We start from the raw sequence: 12,075 nt of genomic DNA, 5'->3' as shown, positions 1-12,075 counted from the left end.
AGCTCTGCTGCCTGCAGCCTGTCAACATCTATGGCAGGCTGCAGCTGGACGGGGCTGAATGCTGTGTAGTGGTGCTAGGACCCTATGACTTCAGGGATGAATGCCCAGAATACAGGTCTTCTGCGTTCTGGGCATTCACAGTATGTCACGCAAATCCCAGGAGGCTGTGCCGAAGTATCGCACTGTGTAGCTCCTGCTTGCCATTCAAGACCCACGGCAAGTCTGTGCGTAATCAAGCGAGGTCATCAGAGGGCTGGGGCTTAGGAAAAGAAAGCTGACTTTCAATTAAGGAAGATTTAGGATTTTTCACTTGAGATGATCGGATAGTGTATGACCATGCTGGTAATAAAAGAAAAGGGTGAGATTTTGCCTCTGCCTGGATAAAGGAGTCAGTGAAGTGTCACAACCTCAGGGTCACAGACAGTGCCCACGGAGGTCCCCCACAAAAAGAGCCGCTAGTATCCGTACGCCAAAGGGTCAGTTCTGTGTGAGCATAACATGTAGATAAACGGTCAATCAATGCCCTAAAAAATGGTGTGGTCATGGGCTCCCAATAGGCCACCAAGGGGATTGGTCCCTTTTGGAGAGCATAAGTGTCTGTGTACCGTCCTCCCGGGCATAGCACTGTGCTTTTTAGGGCATTGATTGGCAGTTTATCTACATGCTATGTCTTTGTCCCTAAGACTTTCATTGGGGTGTATTCGTTTTTGCAACATGGTCTTCAATGAATTTGTTAGGAAAAAAACTATTTTGTATGTGCAAATGAACAAATCTTGGTCGCAAATTCGCAATCAATGGCCTGTATTTGTGGAAGTATTTTGTGGTATCCCATAGAATCTGTTGGGGTGTACTCATTTATGCTGAGCACTGTATACCTCGACTTATGAAACATTGAAGACATCAGTAACCAGTTAGGTAAAAATGTGGAATAGACTCCCTCCAGAGGTGGTTCTGGCCAGCCCAGTAGATTGCTTTAAAAAAAGGCCTGCCCTGGACTATTTCCTAGGTGTACATAATATAACTGGGTACTAAAATTTATAGGTAAAGTTGATCCAGGGAATATCTGATTGCCTCTCAGGGGATAAAGCCTCGTACACACGCAAAGAATTTCCGCCGACCGGTCGTCCATCTTTTGTCCAGAGTGGTGTTTTGTTCGCTGGAATGTGCTCTAGACTGCACACGAATTTTGTCGACCGACAGAATTCTACTTCAGAAGTGATGTCATGTGTTGGATTGCTTTCTTTGTGTCCTTTCTTCTCTGAGCATGCCTAGTCTTGCTCATTAGATTTTTCCCTGTTGAAATCTGTACTGACTGCACAAAAATCGGCCGTGTTTTGACGGAGGACAGAAATTTTATAGCATGCACACCAGATTTTTTTCGGCCGAAAAGTTGGAGTCGGTTGTCGGAAGCATCATACTAACAAGCCGAAAATCGGCAGATCGGTCGTCAGACGAAAATTCCCTGCCGAATTTCGACGCGTGTGTACGGGGCTTTAGGAAGGAATTTTTTCCCCTGCTGTAGCAAATTGGATCATGCTTTGCTGGGGTTTTTTGCCTTCCTCTGGATCAACTGCGGGTATAGGATTGTGTATATGGGATTGTATGGTTGGGTTTTCTTTCCTGTTATTGTTTTTTATTGGTTAAGCCGGATGGACTTGTGTCTTTTTTTCAACCTAACTATGTAACTATGTATGAGTCCTGCCATTTTAACCACTCCTACAAAAAGTAACTATGTAGCTATGTATGATTCCTGCCATTTTAACCACTCCTACAAAAGTACAAGAGCTAAGAATTAATAGGTTTCCACTTTAACCTTCCTCTGAAGGAGGCTGTGCCGAAGTATCGCGCTGTGTAGCTCCTGCTTGCAATTCAAGACCCAAGGCAAGTCTGTCAGAATCCAATAAAATGCAAGTCCTTGGAAGTGACCCACACATGCAGTGTGCCGCACTGTGCCACCCTTCTAGGCGCTAGGTGCTTTTCAGTGTGCATGCTCAGATCTTAATCACTTCACCTCCGAAATATTTACAGCCCTTTATAGCCAGGACATTTTTTGCAAAAAGGCACTGCGTTACTTTAAAGGCTTGCTGAACAGCCGCCATAGTTTTACTGCGGCAAGTCAGGTCTGTCCCGCGAAATGATGTACCTGTACATCACTTTGCGGGACCGTTAGCAGGGGCGCGCACGCACACCCATTTGTCACAGGGGAAGCTAATCAGGGTGTCTGGTGGCCGCGATTGCTCTGTCAGTTATTAACACAGGGATCCCGTGTTCCTCTTATTTAGGAACACAAGTCTCTGTGTTCATGCAGCAAGCCCATCCCCACACAGTTAGAAAGCAAAGCCTAGGGGACATTTTTAACCCTTTGATCGCCCCTGGTGTTAATCCGTTTGCTGCCAGTGTTATTATTATAGTAACAGTGCATTTTTTTAGCACTGATTACTGTAGTAATGTCACTGGTCCCCCCAAAAGTGTCAAAAATGTCAGTTAGGTGTCCGATCTGTCTGCCGCAATGTCGCAGTCCCACTAAAAATCGCTGATCGCCGCCATTACTAGTAAAAAAAATGACAAATGACGCGATAACTTTTGTGCAAACCAATCAATATACTCTTATTGGGATTTTATTTTACCAAAAACATGTAGCAGAATACAAATTGGCTGAAAATTCAGAAAAAATTAGATTTTTACATTTTTTATATTGGGAATTATATAGAGCAGAAAGTGAAAACGTTTTTTTTTTTTTTTCCAAAATTGTCACTTTTTTTGTTTATAGTGCAAAAAAAAAAAAAAAAAATCACAGAGGTGATCAAATACCACTAAAAGAAAGCTCTATTTGTGGGGGAAAAAAGGACATCAATTTTATTTGGGTACAGCAACGCAAGACCGCGCAAATGTCAATTAAAGTAACGCAGTGCCGTATCACAAAAAATGGCCTGGTCATTAAGGGGGTAAAACCTTCCGGTCCAGAAGTGGTTAACTGACAATTGCACGGTCATGCGAGGCTGTACCCAAATAAAATGTATGTCCTTTTTTTCCCACAAATAGAACTTTCTTTGGTGGTATTTGATCACCCCTGCGTTTTTTTATTTTTTGTGCTATAAACTAACAAAAAATGAAAATTTTGAAGAAAAAAAAACAATATTATTTACTTTTCGCTATAAAACATATCCAGGGAATAAAAAAATATATATATTAAATTTCATCATAAATTTTGGCCAATATGTATTCTGCTACATATTTTTTTTTTTTTTTAAATCCCAATAAGCGTATATTGCTTATTTTGTTTTTACTTTGTTTGCGCGAAAGTTATATTGTCTACAAACTAGAGATTAACCGATTATCGGCAAAGCCGATATATTGAGGGCCGATCTGCACTTTCCTTGATATGTCGGAGATTTTCGTACATTTAAAAATTTTTTATTTCGGAAAGTGCTGTACCGGAGTGATGCCTGCAGCTAGCGGCATCACCCCGGTACCGGTGTCCATAGCCGGCGGTCGGCTGTTTTGTAATAACAACCGATGAGGATTAGAAGCCGCTCGGCTGTCATTACAAGGAGCGGGAAGGGATGTCCCCCCCCCCCATCCCCCCGGGAGACCCGGGCATCCTACCTGCATGGCCGCCAAGGACCCGATCAAAGCCACATTCGGCTCTGATAGGCTTCTTTCACACGGCCGCTCCGTGTGAAAGGTCCGCTGCGGTCCTTTTTTTTTTCACGGAGCGGATGACATTTGTGTCATCCGCTCCGTGTGCCCGCATATCATCCCATCCGTTTGCGGATGATATGCGGACATAATGTAAGTCTATGGGCATTGCGGATGTCAGCGGATGACACCGCTGACATCCGATTTTCCTTCCTTTCCGTTTTTTACACGGAGGAAAAATAGGGTTCTGTTCCATTCGAAAAAACGGAACAGAACTGAAAGGAGGAAAATCGGATGTCAGCGGACGGTATTCCGCTGACATCCGCAGTGCCATAGACTTACATTATGTCCACAAATCATCCGCAAACGGATGAGATGATTTGCGGACACACGGAGCGGCCGTGTGAAAGGACCCATAGGGTCTCCATGCAAAAACCCGGAAGTGATGTCATGACATCACTTCTGGGTACTGGCGCCAGATTCAAAAAAATGATAGCATTCAAAAGAGCCAAACTTGGCGTTTTGAATGCTTTTAAGTGCAGAGGAGGGGTTTGGGGTCTTTTAGACCCCCAGATCCCTCCACAATAGTACTTGTCAAATAAAAATAAAAAAAAATTTAAATGTACGAAAATCTCGGCGCATACCGATATGCATTGGCCAAAATATCGGTATCGGCAATGAAAAAACGATATCGGTCAATCACTACTACAAACTATGATATATATACTGGAATTTCTATTTATTTATTTCTATACTAGTAGACTGCGGCAGACAATTGGACACTAACTGGCACTTTCTGGGGACCAGTGACACTAATACAGTGATCGGTGCAACAAGTATACACTGTCACTGAACTAATGACTCACTGAACTAATAAAGAGGATAACATCTAGGGCGATCAAAGGGTTAATTGTGTGCCTTACAGTGCTTGGTGCATTCACTGTGTGCTGTTTTTACTCCCTGCTTTGCAGGGAAACAAAAACTGACACATCCCCACTGACAGGACAGAGACCTCTGTGTTGTTTACATTCACAGAGCTCTGTTCTGTCATCCTCTTTGCTGATTAGGGGGTCCCGGCTGGCATTCATTGGTCGGGATTAATCACAGCATAGCTGGTGTGGCGGGCAGGCCCCCTACCTGGAAGGGATGGATCACGTATCAGATGCGTGATCCAGTGCAGGAGAGGAGCCCTGCCACGGCACTCCTATGTGAGATGGCACAAACACTGGCTAGGAACTCATTTAACCCTTTGATTGCCCCTGATGTTAGCTCCTTCCCAGCCAGTGTCATTAGCACACTGACAGTGCATTTTTTTTTAGCACTGATTACTGTATTAGTGTCACTGGTCCGCAAAAAGTGTGAGTTAAGCTGGATACACACTATCCAACTTTTGTGGTTAGATTTCCTTCAGATTTACCTTTTCTATGTAGTGCAAGGGCCTGCCAGATTGCATACAAAGTGAAAGTGTTTAGGTTTGACCTCACATTATATGGTTTTGGTAAGTCTAAAGGAAAAAGTCTTCAGAAAATCTTATAGTGTGTATGGCCCATTAGTGTCCCGACTGTCTGCTGCAATATTGCAGTCCTGCCAGAAGTTGCTTATCACTGCCATTATCAGTAAAAAAAAAAAAAAATATATATATATATATAATAAATATATAATAAATAGTAAAAAACTTTTTCACAAACCAATTATATTGGCCTAAATTTATGAAGAAATTAGATTTTTTTTAATTGGATGTGTTTTATTGCAGAAAGTAAAAAAAAAAAAAAAAAAAGTGTGTGTGTATATATATATATATATATATATATATATATTTATTTATTTTTTTTAAATTGTCATTTTTTTTGTTTATAGGGTAAAAAATCAAAGGTGATCAAATACCACCAACAGAAAGCTCTATTTGTGGGGAAAAAAGGACATCAATTTTATTTGGGTACAGTGTCACACAACTGCGCAATTGTCAGTTAAAGTAACTTAAAGGGGGGCAAGTGGTTAAACATACAGTACTTCCATTTTATTACATGGAAGTATCAGAATCTTGCTGTGCCTGTGAAGCAGAGCTCAGACTTAGAAGAGGAAGGAGCCAATCTGGTGTGCTGCAGTACAAGAGCACAGTGACAGAGAGAGGAGCCCACCAGTCTGCTCCTCCTGATCCAATCACCAGCCAGGGGAGGGACAAGACCTGTCAGGGTTATTTAACTGCAGCAGAAAGAAAATCAGGTCCCCTGTCCCGACATAGAGGGCTGTGCTGTGTGGCAGAGCTATAAAATCTCAAAGCTGGATGGACAGGCATATAAATCCGTGGGCAGATAAAAGCTCCTGTAGAAGTATTTTATAGGAGTGTTTAGCCAGCGCCCTCCCAGTCACCATACATTCATCTATTTATGTCACCCACCTTCCACATCACCACCCACCCCACAGATGACTGATCCCCCCAGGACACTTCTCCTGCCCCCCATTCCGGGGTGAGGTGACAGATCAGGGAGTCTATAGCAGTGCAGGGCAGTCTGGGGCTCTTTGATGATGTGGAAGTGCTGGGCTCTGTGCGCATAGCATGCTGGGAGTTGTAGTTCGCACCGGGTGGACCGGACAACATTGCAGGGAGTAGGGGAGCTCTTACCAGCACAGGAGCGGGTCTTCCAGATCTTCAGTAGAAGGATGATGATGGCGGACAGATGGGAGATATCCCCCAGGAACCTGAAGATGTTCATTGTGCCGGGGGAGAGGATAGGCCGGGGATCGGAGTGTACTGTGTGCGACTAGGCCTTGTCTGTGAGGGAGGAGGAGAAGGAGGAGAGAGGAGGAGGGGACGTAATACTACTGCCGGGATACTCTCTGCCCCTACAGGAACCAGGAACTCATACCACACACACTCACTGCATTCCTTCCTAGTACACACACACTGCACTCCCAGTATACCCAGTACACACACTGCACTCCCAGTATACTCAGTACACACACTGCACTCCCAGTATACTCAGTACACACACTGCACTCCCAGTATGCCCAGTACACACACTGCACTCCCAGTACACACACAGCACTCCCAGTATACCCAGTACACACACAGCACCCCCAGTATACCCAGTACACACACACTGCACTCCCAGTATACCCAGTACACACACACTGCACTCCCAGTACACACACACACAGCACTCCCAGTATACCCAGTACACACACACAGCACTCCCAGTATGCCCAGTACACACACTGCACACCCAGTACACACACAGCACTCCCAGTATACCCAGTACACACACAGCACTTCCAGTATACTCAGTACACACACACTGCACTCCCAGTATACCCAGTACACACACACTGCACTCCCAGTATACCCAGTACACACACACTGCACTCCCAGTATACCCAGTACACACACACACAGCACTCCCAGTATACCCAGTACACACACACACAGCACTCCCAGTATACCCAGTACACACACACACAGCACTCCCAGTATACCCAGTACACACACACAGCACTCCCAGTATACACACACTGCACTCCCAGTATACCCAGTACACACACACAGCTCTCCCAGTATACCCAGTACACACACACAGCTCACCCAGTACACACACACTGCACTCCCAGTATACCCAGTACACACACACTGCACTCCCAGTATACCCAGTACACACACACTGCACTCCCAGTATACCCAGTACACACACACTGCACTCCCAGTATACACACACTACACTTCCAGTATACTCAGTACACACACACACACTGCACTCCCAGTATACCCAGTACACACACACACTGCACTCCCAGTATACACACACTACACTTCCAGTATACTCAGTACACACACACTGCACTCCCAGTATACCCAGTACACACACACTGCTCTCCCGGTATACTCAGTACACACACACTGCACTCCCAGTATACCCAGTACACACACACACAGCTCTCCCAGTATACCCAGTACACACACACACTGCACTCCCAGTATACACACACTACACTTCCAGTATACTCAGTACACACACACTGCACTCCCAGTATACCCAGTACACACACACAGCTCTCCCAGTATACCCAGTACAGACACACAGCACTTCCAGTATGCTCAGTACACACACACTGCACTCCCAGTATACCCAGTACACACACACAGCACTCCCAGTATACCCAGTACAGACACACAGCAGTCCCAGTATACCCAGTACAGACACACATCATTCCCAGTATACCCAGTACAGATACACTGCACTCCCAGTATACCCAGTACAGATACACTGCACTCCCAGTATACCCAGTACAAGCACACTGCACTCCCAGTATACCCAGTACAGGCACACTGTACTCCCAGTATAACCAGTACAGGCACACTCCACTCCCAGAATACCTAGTACAGACAGACTGCGTTCCCAGTATACCCAGTACAGACAGACTGCGTTCCCAGTATACCCAGTACAGATACACTGCACTCCCAGTATACCCAGTACAGATACACTGCGCTCCCAGTATACCCAGTACAAGCACACTGCACTCTCAGTATACCCAGTTCAGGCACACTGTGCTCCCAGTATAAACAGTACAGGCACACTCCACTCCCAGTATACCTAGTACAGACAGACTGCATTTCCAGTATACCCAGTACAGGCACACTGCGCTCCCAGTGTTCCCAATACAGGCACACTCTGCTCCCAGTATACCTAGTACAGAAAAACTACGTTCCCAGTATATCCAGTATAGTCACACTGTGCTCCCAGTATACCCGGTACAGACACACTGTGCTCCCAGTATACCTGGTACAGACACACCGTGCTCCCAGTATACCTGGTACAGACACACTGTGCTCCCAGTATACCTGGTACAGACACACTGTGCTCCCAGTATACCTGGTACAGACACACTGTGCTCCCAGTATACCTGGTACAGACACACTGTGCTCCCAGTATACCTGGTACAGACACACTGTGCTCCCAGTATACCTGGTACAGACACACTGTGCTCCCAGTATACCTGGTACAGACACACTGTGCTCCCAGTATACCTGGTACAGACACACTGTGCTCCCAGTATACCTGGTACAGACACACTGTGCTCCCAGTATACCTGGTACAGACACACTGTGCTCCCAGTATACCTGGTACAGACACACTGTGCTCCCAGTATACCTGGTACAGACACACTGTGCTCCTAGTATACAGAGTACAGACACACACTGCACTCCCAGTATCCCAGTAAGACAATCAGTAAACATACAGCTCATCCAGTACAGACAGACAGTTAGTGTTAATTTTTTCATCAAAGTTTTTGTCAGCGACATTTTGACAGTGACAAAATCAAAACGAAAAGTACACCACATTTTCATCCACTGATGAAAACTATGATGAAAATCAATTCCATTTTCGTTAAAGAATGAAAACTAAAATGTGAGGCAGAGACGTGTACCCTTTGAAATTCTGATTTCCACGGAGTTCTGCCTGCTTTCCCTCCCAGTAAGCAAGTGAGTTGAGTCCATTGTGTGCATCGCTTAGCAGCAGTTGCAGCACTCTGCATGCAGGATTACAGGCCTCTGAGTCCTCAGATGACTGTCCAGAGCAGAGCAGCACTGTGCAGCCCCCGATGAGAGTCTCAGTTCCACTCCCAACTCGCAATAAGGACGACAGCCCAGAGAAGACAAGAGCGCTGTGATTGTGCACATTAAAATTAGAGGCCTAAGGCCTCCCCTCAGACCACTGTCTGTCCAGAGCACTGTGTGTGCATTACAGGCCTCCTCTGAACACCAGCATCCAGAGCACTGTGCGTTACAGGCCATCCCTCAGACCACCATCCAGCACTGTGCAGCATTACAGGCCTCATCTGAACACCAGCATCCAGAGCACTGTGCGTTACAGGCCATCCCTCAGACCACCATCCAGCACTGTGCAGCATTACAGGCCTCATCTGAACACCAGCATCCAGAGCACTGTGCGTTACAGGCCATCCCTCAGACCACCATCCAGCACTGTGCAGCATTACAGGCCTCATCTGAACACCAGCATCCAGAGCACTGTGCGTTACAGGCCATCCCTCAGACCACCATCCAGCACTGTGCAGCATTACAGGCCTCATCTGAACACCAGCATCCAGAGCACTGTGCGTTACAGGCCATCCCTCAGACCACCATCCAGCACTGTGCAGCATTACAGGCCTCATCTGAACACCGGCATCCAGAGCACTGTGCGTTACAGGCCATCCCTCAGACCACCATCCAGCACTGTGCAGCATTACAGGCCTCCTCTGACCACCGGCATCCAGAGCACTGTGCGTTACAGGCCTCCTCTGACCACCGGCATCCAGAGCACTGTGCGTTACAGGCCTCCTCTGACCACTGGCATCCAGAGTACTGTGCATTACAGGCCATCCCTCAGACCACCATCCAGCACTGTGCAGTATTACAGGCCTCCTCTGACCACCGGCATCCAGAGCACTGTGCATTTCAGGCCAACAGGACAGGTGAGTGTGTGTTTATTAAAAGTCAGCAGCTACTCTTTTTGTAGTTGCTGAATTTTAAGAAACATAAAAATGGCTGGAACTCCGCTTTATAGAAAGCAATGAAGCTGTGACTCAAAAAAGCAATATTTTTGTAACAAAACTTGGTTTTCCAGAGTAAAGACGTAATATAACGGATAAATCGGTGTCTGCGTAGTTTGTTCAAACTTTACCATAAATAATAACATGATATTAGGTCTTTTACCTTACTCCAGGAGTGTATAACGAGTTTTGAAAATCTAGAGAAATGCTTCAATAATGCATTACAATTTAAATAAACATATATTTTAGTCGACTAAAATGTACTGGAGATTTTAGTCGACTAAATATGATTAAAACTAAAACAATTGCAGATGACTAAAATGGGACTAAAACGAAATAAGCATATTAGTCAAAAGACTAAGACTAAGCCCCGGGTTCACACTTATGCGATGCGGGAAGGGTGCGAATCCGCAGCCTGTTCCCGCATCGCAAATGCACCCCCGGCAGTTCACACTGCCATATGCGATACGCTGGGGGTGTCAATGTAATCTTAACGACACCCTCAGTTTGATCGCATATCGCAGTGCGATCTTGCAGTTCGCACAGGATCGGATCGCACAAGTGTGAACCGCTGTGCGATCCGATCCTGATGCGGCTGCAAAAAAGGGTCCTGTGCGTGTTTTCTGCGGGTGCGGTGGGAATTTAGCCATGCAAAGTGTATGGCTAAACTCGCACCGCACAGCCGATCGCATGTAATGAAGGAGCAGTGCGCTCCGACATTACATGCGAACGCCGCAGCCGCATGAGTGTGAACCGGCTCTTAAACTACGTTGAAATTCATTGCCAAAATTAACTCTGCAGACGGCACACAGAATCAGCACTGTGCACAGCCAAACACAGAGCACACAGGATGAGCACTGTGTATTAGGGATCGACCGATTATCGGCAACACCGATATATTGAGGGCCGATATGCACTTTCCCCGATATATCGGAATCGGCCCTGGCGGTTACCGATATTGCAGCGACATCGCGTATGTTGCACCATGCGCCTCCACGCACTGGGACAGCTTCTGCCTTCTTAGAGCGCATCACTCACGCTTGTTTGGAGTCTCACAGTGCGCACAGCGTGTTTACAGCCGCCATGGCCACATACTGGAGTCTGCAGTCGGGACAGTGAGTGATTCTTTCTCAATTATATAGTACAGTCACAGTGCACAGTGTGTTTAACACAGCCGCCGTGGCCACCCACAGCTGCCCGGTGCCAGCCAGCCACCCGCACACACCCACAGGCCTGTACCAGCCACAGGCCCTGCCTGTAGGAGCTAGCCAGCCACAGGCCCTGGGCCTGTACCAGCCAGCCACCCACCACACAGGGTGCCAGCCAACCTCACAGGGTGCCAGCCACCCACCAAAGGGTGCCAGCCATCCACCACAACAGGGTGCCAGCCAGCCAGTTTTTTTAACCTATATTCAATTTCAGTAGTGTCTTTCAAATTTTAAAGGAGATGGATGCAGATAGAAAAATGAAAAGTGTGGTCTGGAACTATTTCTCATCTCAATCTCCAGGAAAAGCAGCAGCAATGTGCAACACGTGCACAAACAATGTAAGCTTGGGATGAATTACTGCAAAAACCAAAAATACGTCAAATCTTTGGGCTCATCTAAGATGAAAATGTATACTTTATTTGCATAAGAATATACAAAAAACAATACTTTGTCGGGGTACATTCTCCCCTGTACTGTGACTGTCACGGGGTAACGTGGCAGAGCCTGACGTAAGAGGAGTGGCTTACCGGGTAACTGGCATGGCACAGGTTCACCAGAGGCACGGAGTCTAAGTGTTAGCCGGTTTTCACCAGGGCCCCAGATGGTGGGGATGGACTTGGCTGCTTGCTAACAGCAGGTCGCGGCCCCCCCGGATTCCCTGGAACAGGTCCAGCACCAATAG

The 12,075-nt window shown here is 46.5% G+C and overlaps 1 protein-coding gene across 1 annotated transcript in view; it reads right to left on the bottom strand.

The window, feature by feature from the left end:
* KDELR1 (KDEL endoplasmic reticulum protein retention receptor 1) overlaps nucleotides 1-6,436 on the bottom strand; it is a 73,826-nt gene extending 67,390 nt beyond the window's left edge. Inside the window, exon 1 of the mRNA XM_082274540.1 lies at nucleotides 6,263-6,436. Coding sequence (XP_082130666.1) covers nucleotides 6,263-6,353 — 91 coding nt within the window. The 5' untranslated portion in view covers nucleotides 6,354-6,436. The remainder of the gene's footprint in view (nucleotides 1-6,262) is intronic.
* Nucleotides 6,437-12,075: the final 5,639 nt, after the last annotated feature.

This window comes from Pelophylax lessonae (genome assembly GCF_965119305.1).
Source record: "Pelophylax lessonae genome assembly, chromosome: 12".
In the NCBI taxonomy this organism is placed as follows: domain Eukaryota; kingdom Metazoa; phylum Chordata; class Amphibia; order Anura; family Ranidae; genus Pelophylax; species Pelophylax lessonae.
The sequence above is the reverse complement of the archived record's forward strand: the minus strand, read 5'-3'. Positions and strand labels throughout refer to the sequence as shown.